Source organism: Geotrypetes seraphini, chromosome 1 (assembly GCF_902459505.1).
Source record: "Geotrypetes seraphini chromosome 1, aGeoSer1.1, whole genome shotgun sequence".
Classification (NCBI taxonomy): Eukaryota; Metazoa; Chordata; class Amphibia; order Gymnophiona; family Dermophiidae; genus Geotrypetes; species Geotrypetes seraphini.
The window spans coordinates 492,542,590-492,567,315 of record NC_047084.1 but is presented as its reverse complement, the minus strand read 5'-3'; the positions used below and the strand labels follow the sequence as shown (position 1 = coordinate 492,567,315).

At 42.3% G+C, this 24,726-nt stretch overlaps 1 protein-coding gene across 2 annotated transcripts in view; it reads right to left on the bottom strand.

The window, feature by feature from the left end:
- Positions 1-24,726, bottom strand: part of PCSK5 (proprotein convertase subtilisin/kexin type 5) — a 767,735-nt gene that overhangs the window by 97,181 nt on the left and 645,828 nt on the right. For both annotated transcript variants that reach the window (XM_033926861.1, XM_033926868.1), the window contains exons 22-23: positions 6,494-6,630; positions 1,318-1,521 (exon numbers count right to left, since the gene is read on the bottom strand). In XM_033926861.1, the coding sequence (XP_033782752.1) occupies positions 1,318-1,521; positions 6,494-6,630 (341 nt within the window). The remainder of the gene's footprint in view (positions 1-1,317; positions 1,522-6,493; positions 6,631-24,726) is intronic.

Below are 24,726 nucleotides of genomic sequence, written 5' to 3'. Positions count from 1 at the left end.
TTTCAGCCCCTAGCGAACTTATGCTCCGGGCTCTAACGTGTGCGTGCAGGCTTCTCTTCTCTTCCCTCCGAAACCGGAAGTTATGTCCGGGGGGGAGGGGAGAAGGGAAGCCTGCACGCACATGTTGAGAGCCCTGAAGCAAGCGTTCGCTACGGGCTAAGGCGGGAGACATGTTAGTGAAGCATTTCCTCTTCTTGCTGCCGGGTCCTGCCTACTTTCTGTTTCCGCGAAGGCAGGACCCGGCAGCATTTCCCCCAACAGTTCCTCGCGATGCTGGTCGGCCGAAGCAGGGAGAGGTTGGGGCGGCGTCGGCTTTTGGGCGTGTTATTGGCGTCGGCTTTCGGGCCTGTTATTGGTGGCGGTTTGGGTCCTGGTCCCCGATGGCAGTTTGGGTCCCCGATGGCAGTGGCAGTGTCTTGGGGGAGGGCAGGGAGAAAGAAAGAAAGAAAAAGGGCAGGCAGGGAGACAGAAGGAAAGAAGAGAAACAGAAAAAAAGGAAAGGGAGGCAGAGAGAAAGAAAGGGCAGGGGAGAGGAAGGAAAAGTTGGGGGAGGGAATGAGGTGTGGAGGAGAGGAAGCATACAGGCTGAAAGAAGGGAAGAAAGACTGGATGCACAGTCAGAAGAAGAAAGTGCAACCAGAGACTCATGAAATCACCAGACAAGGTAGGAAAAATGATTTTATTTTAAATTTAGTGATCGAAATGTGTCTCAATTTATATCTGCTGTCTATATTTTACACTAAGGTCCCCTTTTACTAAACCGCAATAGAGTTTTTTTTAGCGCAGGGAGCCTATGAGCGTCGAGAGCAGTGCTGGGCATTCAGCGCAGCTCCCTGCGCTCTAAAAACTGCTATCGTGGTTTAGTAAAAAGGGAGGGGGTATATTTGTCTATTTTTGTATGGTTGTTACTGAGGTGATAGTGCATAGAGTCATCTGCTTTGACCTCTTTGAAAAACTCTGGAATAGGAATGATAATTAACATTTTCTATGCGTACAGTGTGCATTGTGTTTTTTTTAAATTTTATTGTTGGTAGATCATTTTGACTTGGTCATTTTAAAAGTAGCTCGCAAGCCCAAAAAGTGTGGGCACCCCTGGTTTAGAGCATATGGCTAGGCATCAGGTTATCTTTAGATACGGAGAGATCATGGAATAAAATATAACTGAACTGAATACTTGGTATCTTATTGTTGTCTAAAATGTACCCGAGGAATGTTCTTGTCTAATGTTGACATATTCCCCTCCTTTGCATTTCTAAAGATGTGTATGCATAGGGTGAGAATTTGCAAAGCTGCAAACGCTGTCAAGGAACACTTTACCTTCTCCACAGTGCAGCTTTTGGCAGCTGCCACTGGCTGGGTAATACCCCTCCACACACCGCGCACACTCAGTGGGACCACTGCACACCTCACAGTTCTGTAAGCAGGGCAGACAGGCATTCTTTCCTGAAGAACTGTAGTGGCCCTTTGGACAGGACTGTCTGCACTCTCCATTGAACAAGAAGCGCTTGCTTCCATTTTTACCTGTTCAAAAGGAATCACAGAGGAAGAACCCAAAATCATGAATAGATATTCTAGCAGAATTAAAAAGGCATGCAATGTGCTCCTCTTCAGTCAATGAACCTTACTAGCGTGTGTGTGGGTTTGTATTTTTAATTTATTTTTGTGTGCAAGTTTTTGATCAACATTATAAACTAAACTAAGCCTTAAGTTTATATACTGCATCCTCTCCATAAAGATAGAGCTCGGCACGGTTTACAGGAACTTTAATATATGGAAGGAATTGTGATTATCAAGAGGGTAGCAAGATTTACATTTTTGAGAACAGCCAAGTTTTCAGATGCTTTCGGAATAATTGGAAGGAGCCCAGATTCCGCAGCAGGGCAGGAAGGTTATTCCAAAGCTCAGTGATTTTGAAGAAGAGAGATTTCCCTAAATTTCCAGCATAGATAATGCCTTTTAACGAGGGGAAAGATAGTTTAAGTTTTTGGATGGATCTGGTAGTGTCAGGTCTCGTAGAATTCCAAGATAGTGGAATTAGAGGAGGAAGAATGCCATGCAGGATCTTGAATGTTAGGCAGGCACACTTAAAAGTGAACCCTAGAAATTACTGGAAGCCAGTGAAGTTTTGACAAAAGCGGGGAAACATGATCAAATTTACTTTTTGCAAAGATCAACCTAGCCGCAGTATTCTGGATCTGCTGAAGTCTTTGAAGACTTTTCTTGGCTCGACTTAAATAGATGGAGTTACATTATTGCTTTACCTTACCGTTACATGTATGATTTTTGTTTGCCATCCAAACTCTTAAATCAATAACACTCCCCCCCCCCCATTATTAAGCCGCGTTAGGCTTTTTTATTGCCAGTCGCAGCGGTGAAAACTCCGACGCTCATAGAATTCCTATGAGCATTGGAGCTAATGCCGCCGCAGCCGGCAATAAAAAAGCTATCACGGCTTCATAAAAGGGGGCCTAAATAAATAACCTTTTATATCCATCACAGCTTATAATCAGATATAATATAGGATAGCAATGTAATGGAACCACACAGGTTGTGTCAATAGAAAAGGACAATGAAAAGGGCTACGCATAAATTCTGGTTGTCAGTACCATTTTATTTCTCAGATGAGTGACGTAACCTGCTGTATTCAACCACATAGCTGTCTGAGTAGAAACTCCGATGTGAAACCATGTTCCCAAACATTAATCAAACTCTGGAATGCCCTGCCTGGTATTCTACGATTTTGTACTGGGAAGATTAATGTTAAGAAAATGCTGAAAACGCAATTATTTGTTAATGTTTTCCTATGCTAATGCTTATAATATTTGAAAAAATCTCCTTCAGAATACTCTGACAGGAATGTATGATTTAAGGCTTGTTTGCATTTCTAAACTGGTTAACTTCAATTTGCTCTTGCCTGTATATGTCATCTACCATGGAATGGATTGTTTGATCTAATGCTTTTTTTGCCTTCTAACTGTTGAAATTTGATTTAATTTGGTATATTGACATCTTTTATGGGGGGATGTTAATGGAGTTAATGGATGTTAATGGAAACCGTAGGGAACTTAAGATACTATGTATGTGATATATAAACCACATAGTTGTATATGGTATATACATTTTTAAAATTAATAAATAAAATGATCATCCTTTTAGGCTAGTTCCCCCTAAGGTTTTGGCTCTCATACACAAAGGTCCCATGGCATATTTTAATTGTACTCTCTTGAATCCAGCCTCATGCCAGTCATGGTGCTCAGAGAAACAATATCTTCTGTCCTTGCTAAATTATGTTACCCTGCAGTAAACTTTTCAGAAAACAGTCTGACAAATATGACTTCTATGGTTTGCTTCTTACTTTGTTTTATGGAGTATCTGCACTGGAAACTGAAGGTTTCCACTTGTGGATAGAGCTGATGAGGCAAAGAGGCAGGGCTGGCATATAGGGTTATGGCACCACGAGTGAAGTATGTTCAAAATTTCTACGGGGTTTATATTTTCTCAGTAGAAATGTTGGATATACCTTTCTTTTTTTTTTTCCAAGTATCTTTATTGAGTTTTAAAAGAGATAATACAAAGTGAAAAAATAATAATGCAGCAAGTAACATGATAATAAGGCCCAAGATATTCACAAAGCTCAGACAGGTAATTGCATCAATTAAGAATAGAAGTATAATATTATGCAATACATGGTAAACACGATATATGCACATGAAGAGTTCTCCCCAAATGATATGTTAGGGAACAAGGCAATATTTATCAAGAGGAGCCCAGGTTTTACAAAAATGAGAGTAGGGTTTGTTCTTAATAGTGTTTCCCTTCATAGTGGAGTCACAGGCTTCATAAAAAAGAACTTCCAAGCCCACTTTGATAGGTTGCCTATTTACATTATATCTGACTAGTGTTTAAGCCTGTTACATTAACGGGTGCTAGAATATGTCTGTCTGTCTTTCTTTCTTTCCCTGCCCCTGTCTCTTTCTTCCTTTCTTTGTCTCTCTCCCTCCCACTGTCTGTCTTTCTGTCTGTCTCTCTCCCTGGCCCCCTTTGTCTGTCTGTCTTTCTTTCTTTCTGTCTCCCTGCCTGCTGTCTTTCTGTGTGTCTGTCTTTCATTCTCATGCGCTGCCTGCCTATCTTTCTGTCTCTCTCCATGGCCCCCTTCTGTCTCCCCCCCAAAGCAAACCAAGATTGCTCCCTATCCCCCCTCCCCCCACTTCCCTGTACAGCAGCAGCATTCCCCCCTTTCCTGTGTATCAGCAGCATTCCCCTCCTTCCCTGTGTAGCAGCAACAGAATTCCCCCTTTTCCTGTGTAGCAGCAGCATTTCCCCCCCCCACTTCCCTGTGCACCCACCCCTTGCCTGCTCCCCCCTGTTTCCTTCCTTTTCCCTCCCCTGTCCAGCAGCACCCCTTTCCTGCTCTCCCTGTGCATACGCCCTGCAGAAATCTACTTGCCTCAAAGAAAAGCGCTGCACCGCGCTGTTGCTGGCCTCGGTGTCTTCTCTCCATTGCGGAAACAGGAAGTTGTCAGAGGGCGGGTTGCAGTGGAGAGAAGACGACGAGGCCAGTGGCAGCATAACGCAGCGCTTTTCAGTTAAACGCTGGGAGCGGGTGAGCAGGCGTGAGGGAGGAGGGGAGAAATAGATGCCAGCAGGGGCGCCTGTGCCCCCCGTTTCAATTCAGCGGTAGCAGCGTTTCTCTGGCGGTGAGTGAGGGCGGGAGGGGGGAGTCACCGGCGTGTTCCCTGCCGCCGGGTTCTAAAATAGATTCCGGCCACGGATCAGAAAACACGGCGGCAGGGAACACGAAACCCTAAGTGCGCATGCGTGCTTAGGGTTTTATTATTAGTGATGAACTCTAGAAGCAGTGACATAATAAGGGGGCAGGGTGAGGGCGCTAGCACCTGTCCTACAACATTATCAAAATCCGTCCTTTTCTCTCTGAACACACAACCAAAACCCTTGTCCACGCTTTCATCACCTCGCGCTTAGACTATTGCAACGTACTTCTCTCGGGCCTCCCACGCGCCTCTCTCTCGCCTCTTCAATCCGTTCAAAATGCTGCTGCGTGCCTCATATTCCGTGAGAGCTGCTATTCTCACATTACCCCTCTCCTCAAGTCACTTCATTGGCTCCCCGTCCATTTCTGAATACAGTTTAAACTCCTCTTGCTGACCTACAAGTGCGTTTGCTCTGAAGCCCCCCGATATCTCTCCTTGCTCATCTCCCCCTTTGCTCCACCCCACCCCGTAATCTCAACTCGTCGGGCAAGCCCCTCTTATCTGTATCCTTCTCTTCCACTGCCAACTCCAGACTCCGTCCCTTCTTTCTTGCAGTGCCGTATGCCTGGAACAGGTTGCCTGAATCAATACGTTATGCTCCGTCCCTGGCAGTGTTCAAATCCAAGCTAAAGGCCCATTTTTTGAAACTGCCTTCAACTCTGAACTGTCAGATACCTATACCCACTATAATCTCCCCAACTCTGAAATATCCTGTCTAAATTAGATTGTAAGCTCTTCTGAGCAGGGACTGTCTCCACCCCCCTCCTTCTCCGCCCTCCCCCACTACCGCACGCATGCATTGCTTCCCTTCCTCCATACCTTTTTAACATTCGCGGCACGAGCAGCAACCCCAGCCTGCTGCTTGTGCCAGCGTCGGTTGTTCTTCTGATGTCACTTCCTGGACCCGGCGCCTAGGAAGTGACGTCAGAGGAAGAGCCTATGTTAGTGCAAGCAGCAGATTGCAGTTGTTGCTCGTGCCACAAACGTTACAAAGGTACGGGGAAGGGGCGTGCACACATGCAGCAGGAGGGGGTGGGGTAGGAGCAGATGGGGGTGGGGTATGGAGAAGAGGACAGGGGAGGGATGCCATCGCCCCCAGGCGCCTCTCACCCCGCTACGCCATCGTCTAGAACAGGGGTGTCAAAGTCCCTCCTTGAGGGCCACAATCCAGTCGGGTTTTCAGGATTTCCCCAATGAATATGGGAGGGGCGGGACCACGGTAGAGGGAACATGCTGTGGAGGCCGATGGCAGCCTGTAAGCAACGCTACAGCACCGGCAATCCACTCTGCAGGCTGCGGTAATTAGCTGAAACTAAGACTGGAAGGCCAGGGGGGAAGCTGGAGGACACTGCAAAGAAGGGGAGAACATGCAGGCCTTCAGGGAGGGGGGGGAGATTTATAAACTATAATGAGTTTTACCTCATGCAAAATTGTCATTTCTTTAATAAGACATTAACCATTTTTTCTGCGGCCCTCCAAATACCTACAAATCCAAAATGTGGCCCTGCAAAGAGTTTGAGACCAGTGCACTAAACTAACCTATTTGGAGAAAAAAACATATACATGCCCATGAGGCTGACAAGTGACTGCTATATAATTGGTGTGATGCTTTACATTATCACAAACACACAGCACAGCACAATGCTTCACAGGTGCATGTGGCCTTTATATATCAGCCCATGGGTTTAATGTTTAGGATATACTCTAACAAGTTATCTTACCTGTCCCACAGGCAGTGCATTTAGAGGGCTCGCTTCCACTGCATTCCTTGCAGGTATGGTGGCATATGTGGCACTGATTTTTAAACTGATACTTCCCTTTGGGACAAGTCAGAACACAGTGACCCTCATCGAAAAACCTGCAGCGGCATACACAAAAACAGAAAGCCATAATTTTGTTTCATTAAGAACAGCCAGAAAGGTCTTACCCATTGCTTCTAATGATAATTACATAATTAGTATATTCAAACCAACAAGAAACAAAAAAGGTGACCCAAGTTTCCACAGAGAAAAAGTGGCAAACACAAACAAAACAAACCTGTGGAAACAATGTTTAAAATCTTCTTTTAATTTTTCCAAAAAAACTTAAAAACACCATCCACATTGGTGTAGAGAGGACCTAACACATTTTAAAGTTTTTTTGGAAGAATTAAAAGAAGATTTTAAACATTGTTTGTTTCCACAGCTTTGTTTTGTTTGTAATTAGTATATTCAACAATGTTTTTAATGTCCTTGAAAAAGCTGGAATAGGCGAAACATGTGGCATGTCGGACACATTTGAATTTCCCTGGCCATTGGAAACATATAAATAAGATAAGTGCAACTAAATCAATTAATAAGTTTGATTATGTTTGATATGGTTAATAACACTGAGTGGACTGATGACGTAAGATGGTGTATAAAGCTTAGGGCTATGAAAGCTACTTGAACCCTAAGTGAAACAGCTGAAGTCCATAAGAGATTAGAGAAGACTGAAATAAATTTGGAATTTTTGTTTATCCTCTATAATAAAATCCTAAGCGCGCATGCGCACTTAGGATGGTATGTTCCTTGACAGCATGCTGTGTCCCTCTGTGCCGAATTCCATTTTCGAACACGGAGGCAGGGAACACCCTAGCGACTCCCCCCTCCCGCCTTCACTCACCAACCGCTGCAGCTGCCGCTGCTCCTCTTCAAAGCAGCCTGCTGAGGTTCGCGGCCGGCTTTAGCGAACCTCGCAGGCTGCTCTGCATCTCGGTAGCACGTTCCCTTTGATGCACAGGATTGCATCAGAGGGAATGTGCTACCGACGTGCAGAGCGGTCTGCGAGGTTCGCTACAGCCAGTCGCAATCCTCAGCAGGCTGCTTTGAAGAGGAGGGCAGACGCGAATGGACCAGGAAGCCGGATGCTGGACAGGGGGAGCAGATAAGGGGTGCTGCTGGACAGGGGGAGCAGGGAAGAGGTGCTGCTGGACAGGGGGGATATAACAGAAAGGGAGGCTTACTGCTGGACAGGGGGGAGCAAGGAAGAGGTGATGCTGGACGGGAGGGGGGGAGATAATAGGAAGGGAGGCCTACTGCTGGACAGGGGGAGCAGGCAAGGGATGGTGGTGAACAGCCGAGGAAAGAGAGAGACAGAAAGAAAGAAAGACAGACAGACAGAAAGCGGCCAAGGAGAGAGAGAGAAAGAAAGACAAGCACACACATCTATTCTAGCACCTGTTAATGTAACGGGCTTAAAGACTAGTGTATGATATATTAGTATACTCGGGATTACAAATTTTATTGCCTTAGGGTGGATTGAAGGATTTTATAGCGAGTCATACTTGAACCAAAAATGTTATATTATCTCTCCAAAGGCAAAATGGTCCAGCATTAAAAGAGAAAGACAAAAAAAGGGGTAGTTTTGTCCGGGGGAATTTTAGATTATAATACTTTGTTCTCTCCATATCAAACCTCCTCAGCTACAGTTTCTTGAAGCCATTTTTACATACATAAGTGATCCCCTTAAAGGGGTGTGCACTATGCAGCCTAAATAGTTTATTTGTTTACTTTCCCATTTATTTAAAAAAGATTTCATTTTCTTACCTTTTCATTTATTTCAGGGGTAATACATTCTCTGGAAAGATATGCACTATAGGGTGCAAAGATTGTGAAGGCACTTCCCCCCTTTTACAAACCCAGGTGTGGTTTTTAGTGCTGGCCATGGTAGTAATAGCTCTGACATATAGAATGATTCAGGGAAAAATTTGTCCCCATCTCCGCCCCATCCCCACGAGCTCGAACCCGCCCCGTCCCTGTTTGCTCAGTCCCCATCCACACGAGCTTGGTCCCTGTCTCCGCTCCGTCCCTATGAGCTCGGTCCACATGTCCCCGCAAACCATCTGATCCCATCGGAACAAGCCTCGAATAGTTATGATTTTATACTGAACTTATATTAAAGTCTAAAAAGAAACAACGTTCTGTACAATTGTCATTTTATAAACACAAATACAGAGCAAGGATCAACAAAACCCCTGTCTCCCCTCGCCTTCACAAATATCCCCTCCACTATCGAGAAAACTGAATACGCCAAATTATTACAGAATGCTACACAGAAAAATCATGCTAACAGTATACTGCAGTCACACATGATAGGAATAATGCTAGGGGAGTGCAACTAGGGCAACTACCCCCTGGTCAGAGAGAGCCTAAGCCAACTGGAAACTAAAGAAGCATGGCCTAGGCTTTGCGGTCCCCAGTTATGTCTAACACCAGCTCTAGCAGGATACATATTTCAAATCTGATATACGTATTCTAATCACAAAATAGAAAATAAATTATTTTTTCTACCTCTTGTTATCTCGTCATTTTATTCTTCAAATCATGTTGATCTCAGGCACTGGTCTCTGTTTTCTTTTGTCTTCTCTTAACTCACTTGCCAGGGTCTCCTGACCATTTGACATTTCTTCTTTCTCCATGCTCACCATCTATGTTCAACAACCTTATAAGGCACTGTTTAAAGTCTTATTCCTGGAATTGTCACCATATAGCATAAATCCAATATCAAATTCCAAGCTTCCAACCTTTAGAATATTCTTTCTATGTTACTCCTTTAAATCCTTAACTGATGTTGCTACTTCTGTTTTAGCCATAGACCTCGGAAACACCCCTCCTCCGTCCCATAAAGGTTATGATCCCATAACGGGGAGATTCATGTGTAACCTCCTCATCGGTCAAGGCTTAAATTTTTAATGGCTGATGCTCGATAATTTTATATTTATCTTGAACACTTTTTATACTTTAAAACGACTAATGAAGTTTATGTACTTATCTTCAAAAGTGTTGCTGTACATAGGCTGGTGGACCCGACATGTTTCGCTGCCGCTTCGTCAGGGATCCACTCTTGCCGTTAACCACCATCCCACATAGACTGTGCAGAGGGAGTGGGGGAGAGAGATCCAGGGTGCATCTCTCCCACCCTCTCTACTGTTACATCCAACATTTCTCCCTCTCTCATTACCCCAATCATGTGCAGCATTTTTCACCATTGCCCACCAGCCTCAGGCCCAACATTTCTCCTTCTATCACCCCTCTCCAGCAGCACATCTATCCCTCCAAACCTATGTCCAATATTCATCTCCCTTGCATTCTCTTCAATCTGTCCCTCTGTTCCCTCTCTTCCACCACCATATCCAACATTTCTCCCTCACATCCTTCTCTTCCCCATGTATCTCTACCTCACTCCTCTCTCTCTCTAAGCCCAACAATTTTCTTCTTTCTTCCTTTCCCCATATGCACCATCTCTTTCCCTCTCACTCACACATTTATGCCCAACAATTCTCCCATTCTATTCCCTCCCTTCCCTTCTGTGTCCCGAGTTTGTGTCCCCCTCCCTGCCTTCCAGCCTTTGTCCCAAATTCGTTTCCCTCCCATGTCCCAACGTGCTCCTTCTCCCTACTTTCTCCCTTTGTCCCATATTATTCCCTCTCTCCCTTACTTGTTCCCTTCAGGGCCGTATAGCTGGGCATGCCCCCCTCCGCCAAAGCCGACCCAGAAGGCTTCCCTCCGATATCAGAGCTGACATCAGAGGGAAGCCTTCAGGGTCAGCCAGGGATCTCAGTTACTTCAACAGCATAATCAGCTTCTGGGTCTGCCACATGAGGCATGCAAGAGCAGCTGCACGCATCCTGCAAACAAGTGCTGCTGAAAGCAGGAAGGAGCAGACCAGCTGGAAGGAGGACGGTTGAGGTAACTGGGATTTCTGGTTGACCCCAAAGGCTTCCCTCTGACATCGGAGGGAAGCTTTCTGCATCGGCAGGGTGGCAGCAATGAAAGCATTGGGTGCAGAGGGTGGGGGTCTGTTTGACCCGCAATAGGGAGGTGGCTTCTGCTGCACCCGCGATCGCAAAGGGGGATGTTGGACGTGCAATCGCGAAGTGGGGCTGCATACTCGGATGAGTGAGAAGGGAGGCAACTCACGGCAGATCCTTTACTGTGGGGGATAAGGTCATTCACTGCTCCATAGGGCGGTGAATGGCCTTGTCCTCCTGCTCGCAGCACACAGTTGATTTTTTTTCCCCATTTCGGCGGGTTACCCGCGGCTACACACAGCTAGCTACGGGTAACATTCACCATGTCATTCTCTACTCCGACACTCATAGAATTCCTATGAGCATCAGTGCTGTTACCGCAGCTAAAAACTGCACTACGGTTTTGTAAAAGGGAGGTTTTTATTGGGGAACAGCACACATCTCCCTAAGAACACACTATATTGCAAAATTGACTCAGGAGTAATCTAAACAAATACATTTTTTTACAGAAAGGATGGTAGATGCATGGAACAGTCTCCCAGAAGAGGTGGTGGAGACAGAGACTGTGTCTGAATTCAAGAAAGCGTGGGATAGGCATGTGGGATCTCTTAGAGAGAGGAAGAGATAATGGTTACTGTGGATGGGCAGACTGGATGGGCCATTTGGTTTTTATCTGCCATCTTGTTTCTATGTTTTCTAAACAGTGTGCACTAATTATGACACACTGAAAAAAAAACCCCAACAACAAACTAAAATTTTAGGGGGGTTTTCTTGTTGGGCAAAAATAATGACCTGAAACAACATGGGAAATATGGTTGACATTTTTTCACGGCATTTCAAATGAATGCACATTTCTAACCCCTAACACATTAGTAGATATGCACTATAATTAGACACATCCTCACATAAATTAAGGACAGACAGCTGCAAATTAATTTTTAGCAGGCATGCACAAACCAGTGTGGTGTTTTCTTCCTCATGTAGCTGCTAAGGCCTATAATTTAACACTCATCTCGGGATAAACGTTAACTCAGCATGCATGCTGCAGTCCCAGCATTCAAATTTCAGATTCATTCAGTGCTCGATACACCTCCCAACATTCCTCAGGCTAGCCATCCTAAAGAAAAACAGCTGGTTGAAATAAAGGATTTCCATTCCCCCTGCCTCATCTGTAGATTGAAGTGCTGTTGAATTATTGTTGCGTGGATCACACCAACAGAGGCCTGTGTTTCACTTTCAGCTGCTTCAGGGCACTCAAAATTATCAGAATGTTCACCGAACCACGTGTGCTTTTGCTAGAAAGAAGGTGGAACAGGGCATCTGCCCTGGGCCCTACAGTTCCCGGGGCCTCCATGGCGCCGACACTTTTTCCCCAGCACAGCCTGACATAGGCGGCCTGCAGCTTTCCTCTCTTTCTCCCTCCTACTCCTGGTGGTTTAATGGTGCTTCTAACCTACCTCGATCGCTACCGGCAGAGACACCACAGCGAGTAAAAGGAGCTGCCCCAGGGCCTCAGTTTTCTCCATGATGCGTCCTGCCTACATGGAATGGGAAGCTGCATCTGAGGGGGAGTGTGTGGCCTAGTGGTTAGAGCTACAGCCTCAGCACCCTGAGGATGTGGGTTCAAACCCCACACTGCTCCTTGTGATGCTGGGCAAATCACTTAATAATAATAATAATTTATTTTCTTATATACCGCCCAACTGGAAGTTCTGAGACATATCAGGGAAGACACAAAATGCAGTAGAATACAATACAGTGAAATACAATATAATGCAGTACAATGTAAAATTGGGTTCCTTTTACGAAGCCCCGTTAGCGGCTTTATCGCAATCACATTTTTAGTGCATGCTAATCCCTGTGCTAGCTGAAAAACTACCGCCTGCTCAAGAGGAGGCGGTAGCGGCTAGCGCAGCCGGCAAATTAGCGTGCGCTATTACACGCGTTAAACCGCTAACGCAGCTTCATAAAAGGAGCCCATAATGTAAGATCATCGCATAAATGTACCAAACATATAGGTTTTCATCAATTTTCTAAACTCAAGATAAGATTGGGATTGGGCAATTAGAGGACACAGCCAAGAGTTCATTTTTCCCACTTGAAAAGCCAGAGTTTTGTCTAAAAAACTTTTAAAATGACAGGCTTTCAGAGCAGGGTACGTAAATATACCTGAGTTTCTTGTGTTCTTATTTGATATGAATAATTTTAGTTGGGTGGATAAGTATGAAGGTAGTAGCCGAAGAGTGCTTTATAACAAATGCAGCCGAATTTAAAAATAACTCTAGCTTCGAAAGGGAGCCAATGAAGTTGCACGTAAAAAGGGCTTACATGGTCGAACTTCTTTAATCCGAAGATCAGACGTACAGCCGCATTTTGAACCAGGTGAAGTCTTAGCAATATTTTCTTGGTTGACCCTAGGTATGTGATATTACAATAGTCTAAGGTAGATAAGATGGTGGATCGAAATAGTATCCTAAAGGACTCCATGTCGAAATATTTTTTTATGGTTCTTAGTTTCCATAAAATAGAGAAGCATTTTATAGTCAGCTGGTCAGTGTGTTTCTCAAACGTTAGGTGTCGGTCTAGAGTAACTCCCAAGATTTTGATGTGACTTGCTATCTCAAAATTTTGACCATTGAGTTGAATGGAGGTTTCCCTGAGTTTGTCGTTGGGGCAAGCAAGAAAGATCTTAGTTTTCTCAGGGTTGAGTTTCAATTTTGACTGCAACATCCATTGTTCTATTTTTCCCAGAATATTTGAGATTAGGGTACTTAGTTCTGTTGAGAATGATTGTAGTGGTATTAGTATAATGATATCATCAGCGTAGATGTAGAATATCACATTGTGACTTAGTAGTAAATTAGCCAGAAGGACTAAATATATATTGAACAGAGTTGGCGATAGTGGAGTGCCTTGCGGGACTCCACAGGAATTTGTCCATAGGGGAGAGTATTTACCTGCACTGTATACTTGATAAGATCTGTTTTTCAGGAAACCCTGGAACCATTTGTGTACATTATCCGTGATTCCAATTGAATTCAAGTAGCCCAACAGTAGATCATGATCTACCAGATTGAAGCCACTGCTTAGACCTAGTTGGAGAATCAGGGCACTGGTACCTAAGCTAAATAGGTTGTTTAGTTGATTAATTAATGATGCTAGTATGGTTTCTGTACTGTGACCTGAACGAAATCCAGACTGGCAGTTGTGCAGGGTATTAAATTTTTCTAAGTATTTGACCAATTCGTCATTTACTAATCCTTCTAATATTTTAGTAAAATAGCAGGATGCTGGCTACTGGCCTGTAATTTTTTTTATAATGGGTGTGACTATAATTTGTCCTAGTTCCTGCCCAAATCGTCCTTCTTGCATTTGGAAAATGACCCATTTGAAAAGGTTTGCTCTGAAGGAAAAGGGTGCATTATTCAGTATGTTGCTTGGGCAGTTGTCTAACTAATAGTGCTTTTTTGTGTATTTAGAAAACAGTTTGCAAAAAAGGTTCCAGTCAGGGGTGGCGAATAGATCCCAGATCATATTTACTGTAATCCTCCATTACCCCAGGTACTGTACATTAGATAGTGTGTGAGCACGCCGGGACATGTCTAAAATTGGCCCTGGTTTATGCCTTAAGTTTATATTAGGAAACTGATTTCAGGACTATAGTTGTTCTCTCCAATCCTCTATATTTTGTTAACACTATTCTATAAGCCTGCGCACTCAAATCTCATAGCATGCAACCCAAAAGAGGGGCATGAACATGGGAGAGCATGGGCGGGTCAGGGTAGGGTTACTAGATTTTACGATCGTAAAATCCAGACCCATGGCCTTGCCCCCCCCACCCCCGGCCTGCCTAGTTGTAACCAGCCCCACCCCGTTCTACCCAAGTCATGCCCTATTCCACCCCAACCTCTTCTCATGCTTGAAGCCACATCGGGAGGGCATCTTCGCATGCGCAGATGTGATGCGATGATGTCATACGCATCCGCGCCTGCACAGTCCCGACTCGGAAGCTTTTCAAAACCCGGACAAAGTGCTGACTTTTGAAAAGCCATCCGGACAGACATCCAGGTTTTGAAAAGCCATAGAATACACATTTTTGGGGATATCTTTTGTTTCATGAGTAAATCAAGGAAAATATTTGTTGTTTACCTGCAATTACATCACTTTCTTTTCCAGAGATAAATATAAAAAAAGATTTGACATTGATATGTTAACATTTCTTATGAAAGAGCTCTCTTAAAACCATAAATACATGGCGGCAATCTATTTTCTCCGTCACTGCACCCCAAATCTGAAATTTACTCCCAATTCAAGTACGTGAAGAACATAATTTAGATAAATTTAAGAGCAAGTTAAAATGCTTTCTTTTTAAAGATGCATTTAACAACAAAAAAAAAAACTAGATTAGGTGCATAAACCAGAAAATTAGACTAGGAGCTTCAACTGAGCCCTGGTTTTCAAACTCTTTGAAGCTTACTGCTTTCCCCTTTCCTATTGTTTTTTCCCTTACTTGTTTTCTTTACTATTTTTAACTTGTATTTCTTTTCCTATTCCTTTCCTTTTGTATCATATGTTTTGTCTTGTCCGTCATATTTAAATAGTCCGTTTCCCTTTGATTATTGTAATACAATATTTTAACATTTTGTACATCGCTTAGAATTTTGAATAAGCGATTAATCAAATACATAGGAAACTTGGAATATTTCATGGGGTGTCCCAATTTTTTCTCATGACTGTATATATAATGGAGGTATATGTGGAGGGCAGTTCTGTTCTACTCCAAGGCCTAAAAAGTCTCTGGATACATCTAAAAACCCATTTCAGTTTTCGGCACTTGGACGACCTGTCTTTAAAATCACCTTCTAAAGGAGGATTTTTGTAGCCTGTGATTGAAAGGTGGTGAGCGGACTGGCTATTTTTCTGAGGATTTTTTTTTTCCTTCCAGTTTTTTCTTTTAGAATGATTTTGCACTTCATTTGATGGTTTGTTCTTGCTATAGTTTTTGAATGAGTGTTTGGTTTTGATTTTCTTATGCTATTTCTAGCCAAGGCACAGGACACAACCTGTTTGGGCCAATTTCCTAAACCAGTGGTTCCCAACCTTGTCCTGGAGGAACACCAGGCCAATTGGGTTTTCAGGCTAGCCCTAATGAATATGCATGAAGCAAATTTGCATGCCTATCACTTCCATCATATGCAAATCTCTCTCATGCATATTCATTAGGGCTAGCCTGAAAACCCGATTGGCCTGGTGTTCATCCAGGACAGGGTTAGGAATCACTGTCCTAAACTAACTGCGTTACCTGTTTAGATTACTAGCATATCTGCCTTCATTGTATTCTGAAAATTCCTGCTTAACTTTTCTTTTACTAAGCTGCGGTAAACACTAGTGCATGCTTACCACAACTTAAAAGAGGCTACCATGGGACACACTAAGGCAGGGGTAGGCAATTCCGGTCCTCGAGAGCCGGAGCCAGGTCAGGTTTTCAGGATATCCACAATAAATATGCCTGAGATATATTTGCATCTCAAGGAGTCAGAGCATGCAAATCCATCTCATACATATTCATTGTGGATATCCTGAAAACCTGACCTGGCTTCGGCTCTCGAGGACCGGAATTTCCTACCCCTGCACTAAGGAATCCCACAATAAGGGTCTCTTTTACAAAGCCGTTTAATGCAGGCCGCTGTGTTACATAAGAACATAAAAATAGTCTTACTGGGTCAGACCAATGGTCCACCAAGCCCAGTAGACAACTCTCATGGTGGCCAATCTAGGTCCCTAGTACCTGGCCAAAACTCAAGGAGTAGCAATATTCCATGCTACTGATACAGAGCAAGCAGTGGCTTCCTCCATGTCTTTCTCAATAACAGACTATGGACTTTTCCTCCAGGAAATTGTCCAAACCTTTCTTAAAACCAGCTACGCTATCTGCTCTTACCACAATCTCTGGTTGTATCCTTCTATTAGTTTTAAAAATATTTCCCTGTAACTTCATCAAGTGTCCCCTAGAGTCTTTGTAATTTTTGACGGAGTGAAAAATCGATCCACTTGTACCCGTTCTACTCCACTCAGGATTTTGTAGAAATTTAAAGGGCTTTGGGGCCATTGACATGCAGCTTGTAAAAGGAGGGGTAAGTTCCAAATGTGCACACACAAACCACTCACCCAAAAAATAGCTAGATTGTGAGCCCACTGGGGCAGATAGGGAAAATACTTGTACCTGATTATATTGTGAACTGCTCTGATGGCTGTGCTGATGGGCAGCATACCAAATGAATTTGAACATTGATATGCGCTGATTATCACATGAGCCCTTACCTACAAAATAGGTGGCGATAAGGGCCTAAAATCTTTTTTGTTTCAAGACGCATTCATTATTTAAAGTATGTTTTTAACCTATGATTAACTCTGTCAGCAGGCCTCTTACTGCACCCTCTGCCCCTTCTACTTCCTTTCCTTCCCTTTTGGTTTGTTCTTCCCTCCTCCCGAAATTTAAATGATGTATCTATCCTCTTACCATTCTTCCTTATGTATCCATCTTTACCCTTAAACATGTCCTTTTTATTTGTCTCCCTTCTTATTTTTATATTATGTTATTACCTTTGAAGCATCTGTACAAATGTTTTCATTTTATGTAAACCGTACTTAGGCGGTACAGTATACTTGTACTTAGTATACAATGTACTTAGGCGGTACAGTATATCAAATACAATAAACTTGAACTCACGCACAGATTCTTGGTAATGTCTGCCCGCTAACAGCAACATTAGAGCATGGCCATTACTTCAGAAAATGGAAAATCGGCCATTTTCCATCAGCCCTATAAGTGACCTTAGCACGCAGGAAAGACCGTAAGGGCATGCTAAGGCCACATTTTACCACAGCTTTATAAAAATAGTAGACCTCATAGTAGGTATTTTCAAAGGGGCAAACGGGAGGGGCGGGAACAGGAGGGACCGTGATTAAGTTATACTTTTTGTTTTGTGGTTGATCTCACCCTTATGTCCTGACTCGTTTAATAGGCAAAAGTTTTGTATGCTGATGATGTCTAGTGAGTAGAGTTAAATATATAGAGTGGCTTACCTATGACCTGAGGCTTTTTCTTTCGTCTAAGCAGGAGTCCAGCAGAGACAACACATTGTTGTAAATTAAGTGGAGAGTACGGTAAGTAAGATAATTGATTTGTAAAGGGGAATAAACAGAGGAGGAGCATGGGTAAGCATGCATATATCCAGTTATGCTAATAGTCTATAACGAAAGGTAGGTGCCTTATGTCCTTTATAGAATAGACTCCTACTGTGCACCCTCTGGATGCCTAATTCTAAGAGCCTTGTGATAAAATTGTCCCCATTTTGTTGATATGGCTGCAATTTTTTTCCCCCGTTTCCCTAAAGACCATAGAGATTTGTTCCTGCCCTTTCTTTTGTGGAATGTCTTCTATTCTTTATCATCTTTGGGAAATGGGCATCTATTTCGGCATTTTTTACAAAGCCGCACTAGCGGCCCCGAAGCCCATTGAGATTTAAAAGAGCTTCGGGGCTGTTGCCGCGCGGCAGCCGCTAGCACGGCTTTGTAAAAGAGGCAGTTTGTGTCTTTTGCACGTGCAGGCAGCAGTTCATTTCTGTTTTGAATTTTTCAGTGTGGCAAGCAGAATCTGCCTACTTAGGTTTTACATTTTAATATTTGACCGAATATTTCTGTTTCTACTTTGTTGTTAACTTATTCTTTATTTGATAAGGGTTTGCCTATGCTTTGCACATCTGACAAGAAAGAAGTATTCTGCTAGTGTGTAGTTTCTCCATACGGATCTGCACCTACTAGAGGAGATATACTGATATTCTAGGGAGAACGAGAGGGCACTCTCTAAAGTTGAAAGGGGATAGATTCCGTACGAACGTAAGGAAGTTCTTCTTCACCCAGAGAGTGGTAGAAAACTGGAACGCTCTTCTGGTGTCTGTCATAGGGGAAAACACCCTCCAGGGATTCAAGACAAAGTTAGACAAGTTCATAATGCACAAGAAGGTACGTTGGTAGGGCTAGTCTCGGTTAGGGTGCTGGTCTTTGACCAGAGGGCCGCCGTGTGAGCGGGGCTGCTGGGCACGATGGACCACTGGTCTGACTCAGCAGCGGCAATTCTTATGTTCTTATGTTGTCACATTTATAATGCTGGCCCATCCACAGACTGCATCGTTGCCATCTAAGTTCACAGGAATTAATTTCACTTTGATATGGCAGTCTTTCTACATCGGTGCTGAGTGTTCCTTTCCCCAGAATTTAATGTTAGAGCTAGAGAAACCTTATTGATCCCTAGCCTAGCTTCTCACAGGTCTTCCACTAAAGCATCTCTCTCCCCTTCAATCCGTTCAAAATTCTGCTGTACGTTAGATAGATTGTGAGCCCACCGGGACAGATAGGGAAAATGCTTGAGTACCTGATTGTAAAAACCGCTTAGATAACCTTGATAAGCGGTATATCAAAATCCTAATAAACTTGAATATTCCGCAAGTGTCATTATGCTCACATTACCCTCTCCTCAGGTCATTTCATTGGCTCCCTATCCATTTCTGCATAAAGTTCAAATGCCGCTTATTATCAAGACCGCCCTATTCAATAGATTTATTTCCCAGCCAGACAAAGCCCCCCCCATCCTAATACTTCTCTCTTTATGCTGATACTACGCTTCTTCACAAATGTATTCTGTTCTTCTCTTGACTATTCAGTGTCTTCCTCACCATCTGTATTCTGTAATTCGCTGACCCTTTGATGTAAAATGTTCAAGTTTATACTGTAACCTATTTGTAACCTGTAAACACTGATTACTCAGTGACTTCCTACCTGGGGTAAAGACCTAGATCAACTACTCTCGCCCACTACCTACAGGGAATTTAGGAAACGCCTAAAAACTTACCCGTTCCTGAAATACCTAAACAATTGACCCACTCTCCCCTCTCTCTCCCCAATAACGGTCCCCCCTATCCCCTACCTTTACCCCCCCCCTCCTTAGCCCACCTGAATTTGACGGTACTGTGATACATATAAACTGTTATCTACATCTTATCGTAATTTTTTGTTGTTATTTATTCCAAACAGGTCCTGTCGGACATTACCTACCAAAATGTACGTCTTATACTCTTGCTCAGAAAATTGTATTTCTATACTCTTGCTTTCTTAAAGTCTCTGCTCTCTGTATTTCATCTGATCATCTGCATATTGTATTTCGCTGAATGTCCAGCTATCTTGATTGTAAACCGCCTAGAAGTCGCAAGATTATGGCAGTATAGAAGAATAAAGTTATTATTATTATTCTCACATTGTAATTCGCTGACTGTACAGCTCTCTTTCACTGTAAACCGCCTAGAAGTCGCAAGATTATGGCGGTATAGAAAAAATAAAGTTATTATTATTATTATTATATTACATGTGCATTCACTCTGCAGCTCCTCAGTATCTCTTCTCTCTTATCTCTCTTTACACTCCTTCCCGAGAGCTCTGTTCATTGGGTAAGTTTCTCTTTATCTGCACCCTTCTCCTCTACTGCCAGCTCCAGCCTCTGTCCCTTCTGTCTTGTAATGTATGGCTGGAGCAGACTGCCTGAGTTAGTACGTCAAGCTCTGTTTCAGCAGTGTTCAAATCTAGGCTAAAAGCCATTTTTTCAGGCTGCTCTTTACTCCTACCTCTTACCAATATCTTCTTTATCATTCCCTCTGTGAGAAATTCCCTAACCCCTATGTGACCCGTTTGTCTATTTTTCATTAGATTGTAAGCTCTATCGAGCAGGGATTGTCTCTTTATGTTTAATTTACAGCACTGTGTATGTCTGGCAGCACTATAGAAATGATAAGTGGTAATGGTAGTAGCCTTTCAGCAGAATGGCAAGAAGAGTAAATGACAACCCAGCATTAGTTAGCTGTCCTGAATTGTTAGGCAGGCCAAGTTATTCTTTGGTCTTCCACTTTCTCTATCACATAGCAAGGATGCTAGATGGCAGCAGCCCCTCCCCCTGCACCCCCAGTTCTGTTAAGTCACTGCTAATTGACATGTGATGCAGAGCTAGGAATCAGCTGGAGCTGTTAATAAGTGTGAATTTTAACAGCGTAGGCAATCCAACTTATAATCATGCTAATTAATGAAGGAACTTTCTTGCAGCAGTGCTAACTAGTTTGCTTAAACCATTAACACGCTTGTTTCTTGCCCCCACTGTCCTCTTTCTGTCCTGTTGCTATGATAATAATTGAGGATATTATGAGGTCTCTAAGCCAGGCCAATCACAATGCATGTCGCAATTTTTAGAAAATTAAAATACAAATGTACTGGAAACACAGCGGACAAAGGTATGCATGTGTAGCATTTGACTACATGTTAGCTTTCGTCAAGGAGAAGGAAAAAGAGAAGGAATAATTTAAGACTTGTCTCGATAAGCCAATAAGTGATCATTTTTAAAGGCAGGCACATTTACGGTACATGGAATAATTTATCTATTACCATCAGAAACACAGAGAATTGCTGTACTTTCAGGAAATAGTTGAAGGCATTTTTGCATGCAGAGGCATTTGCTGATTAAATTTGGATCTGATGATTAACAAATAGTTTTAACTGCTAATTTACAGAAATGTTTCAGATGTGGATTCAGTAGCAACGCCCATCTGAAATCTGGATATGTTTTTTTTTTTTGCTGTGCAGGGGTTAAATTGTGGAACTCACTTGTCAGTCAATTATGAAAATGTTATGAGAAGGGAAATGTCAGAAAACTACTAAAAACGTAATGTAATGGTAATGATAGATGGGGGAGGGAATTTGTATCTTTTGTATAGATACTGATTGATTATAAGTGCTTGGTTGATTATCATTATTTGTATATAAATTGTATTGCACTTTTTGTTGGCATTAAAAACTAAATAAAGTAAAAAAAAAAAAAAAAAGAAAACTACTAAAAACGAAGTTATTTGTTAATGCATATTTCTAGAAATTGATTTTCGTGCTCGTTCTTCTGCTGGGCTTTTTTACATGATTTTCTGAGGATTATATATTCATGTTTGTTTGATTTTATTTGTTTTATTGAATTATGCATGTAAACCATTTAGCTTTAAACGGTATACAAATTTCTAAAATAAATAAAGAAAAATATTGTATTTTTTTTTTTTAAATCTTTATTAATTTTCAAAACTAATACAAAGTGCCAAGAATTATACAGACATTAACAATCAACGTAAGCACTTAAATTCCATCAATAACAATGCAGAAGAAAAATATCCCTCCCCTCCCATCCAACAATTTAGTCAAGAAATAAACCAGAAAGATATCCCCCCCCACCTACCCACCCCGTCCTTTATTAAAAAGAAAAGAAAGATAAAGAGGAGTCTCATTGGAGCTGAGAGTTCAGAAGACACAGATGGTACACTATAATTGTTTGATGCTAATTTTTGCCTTCTACTTTGCCTGTATTGTAGTTAAAGGTTTTTTTTTAAGGTGGGGGTCTCTTTTGCTTAAAATGTTCCATTCCAAGTGAACACTTTTGATTCAGAACCCCAGTTTTAGCCTGGACTGTTATTATATGCCAATGGAGTGTGACGACTGTGGGTTGTTTATCTCTCCCCTCCCCCCACCAGTGAATACTTGTCCAGATTTGGATCCACCAACAAAACAAATATATTTTTTGTGATTACCCTGCTTAATACTGATCTAGGCAGGAAGGGGTTACAAAAGAAAGAATCATCTTAGCTGTGGAAAGACCTAGGCCCTCTTTTACTAAGGTGTGCTAAGCGTTTTATCACTCGTTTAGCATGCGCTAAATCAATGCATGCGCTAACGAGTCCATAGGATAACATGCACGCATTAGCATTTAGCGCGTGATTAAGCGTGCGCTAATATTTATCATGCGATACAAAGCATAGCCCGCCTTAGTAAAAGAGGGGGCTTGTTTGTGAAGGGACTGGCCTTTCTTATTCAGAGGTGAACAAGAGTAAGGCAAAGTATAGAACTGAAATGTGATGGAGCAGAGACGGGCAACTTTGGCCCTCGAACACTGAAGACAGGTTGGGGCTTCAAAATATCTTCGCTGGATTTTCAAACAAAGGAGACAATGCATGCACATCTATTAAACATGCTTGTAGCACCCAAGGATTAGCACCGTCTAAAACTTTTTTTCTTTACTTTAAAAAAATATTTTATTAATGCAAATTATAGCAAGGTGCATGAAGAAAAAGTTGAACTCATCAGTATTTAAAATTTTACAAATCATACACTTTTACATCCTTAGAAATGATTGCACAATGAGTGAATACCATATTAGAGAGAGAAATTCACCAAACCATGAGAAAAGTTATCATTTGAACAGAGAAATCAATCTCTAAATGAAATATCCAATTAAAAAACAAACTCTAAATATGAAAGCAGCTGTAGATATGATTACAGACAGGCATCCTCCCCTTTCCTCACCCCAAACAATATATCAATACAGCGGTGGTTATTCAGATGCAATATTTTAATGATTTGGACAGTAAAATCTGTCTTCTGCATGCAAAAGCTTAAAAAAAAAAACCCAGAAAAGAAAACTATACCAGTTACTGAAGGATTTGTTGAATTGCTTTTTTGTATATCGAGCTGGATGGTTAATTTATCTGTTTTCATGACTTGCAAAGTGAAACATCCACTTCTTCATATCTGTCTGAGACAATTCTGTCTACTTATGAAAGATGCAATGTTTAGCCACTGCAAAAAGCTATTATGATTAATTCCTTAATATGTTTTTCCAGCATAAATACTGCATTCCAACCCCCTTAGAGGCACAACTTAATAAATCTGTTCAGAGCTGTCTTAAAATAAGTATTAATGAAGCTAATTACAGTTTGCCAGAAGGAGGAAATAATATCATACCCCCATTACTAATGTGTCAGTTTTCTGAAGGCATAATTACATTTCAGACCAGAAGCAGAATCTACGGGACCAATTCTAAATCCCCTGAACTGGGGCTAAAACAGAGCCATATTAACATAGGATCTCTAAGCTCTGTAGATCAGATTCTAAATATATAACCATTTTACCAATCAGAATGTTATGCTTTGAATTACATGGTACTAGGTCACGTAATAATGGATGAATTCAATTACCAAAAATCAAAACCCACATACCAAGCCACTCAGGTGATTTTTATTTTTTGTTTCAGACTCACATTCTGGCTTTTGTTAATGGAGTACCTGAATTAAATTACCCCAGTATTGATCAGATAAATATTATGTCAGGCAATGCCGTGGAGGTGAAGTTCCTATGGGCTCCTTTTACAAAGGTGCGCTAGCATTTTTAGCGCATGTACCAGATTAGCGCGTGCTAGCCAAAAAACTACCACCTGCTCAAGAGGAGGCGGTAGCGGCTAGCATGCGTGGCATTTTAGCGTGCACTATTCCGCGTGTTAAGGCCCTAACGCACCTTCGTAAAAGTAGCCCTACATGAGATAAATGACTGCATCATGGAGCAGCTCGTTTAGGAACCACCAAGAAGAAATGCTCCTTTAGGTCTAGTACAGGGCATCCAGATGGCTTTTCAAAACCCGTTTTGGGTTTTGGAAAAGCTTCTCGTTCAGGACCACGTCGGGAGGGCATCTGTGCATTTCACTATTGTAAAATCTGGACCCATGGCTCCCTCACCCAGTCCTGCCCCTTTCTACCCAAATACAAAGCTAATTTATTTAAAAATTATGTATTGTACTGGTTTTCTAAAAATGAAATGAAGAGAACTATAGGAAAAGTTATAGGTTTTCTAAAAATGAAATAGAGAAAACCTTAGGGAAAATAAATCAACAATATCTCAAATGCTGTACTGGGAATGGTGAAGATCCATACGGTCCTGAGTTTGTTAACCTGGGTGGAAATCTGAATTCCCTTAGAGTACTATGCATTGTGGTTTGAAAGGAAAAATAAAATAAAATTAAAAAAGAAGTTAGCGCAGTATCAGTTTTGTGGGACCTTTCTACCCAAGTCACACCCCCATTCCATCCCAGTCTCACTCCCATCCCCGCCCCAATCAACCTGTTCTCGTACTCGGAGCCGCATTGGGAGGGCATCTGCTCATGCACAATAGTAAAATCTGGTAACCCTACTTTGAGGGCGATATTCCCATCTCAGTAGTGTCTTTTAGTTATGATTATAGCTTCTATGCGCCTAAAGCCCTTCTAAAAGAAGGAACAGT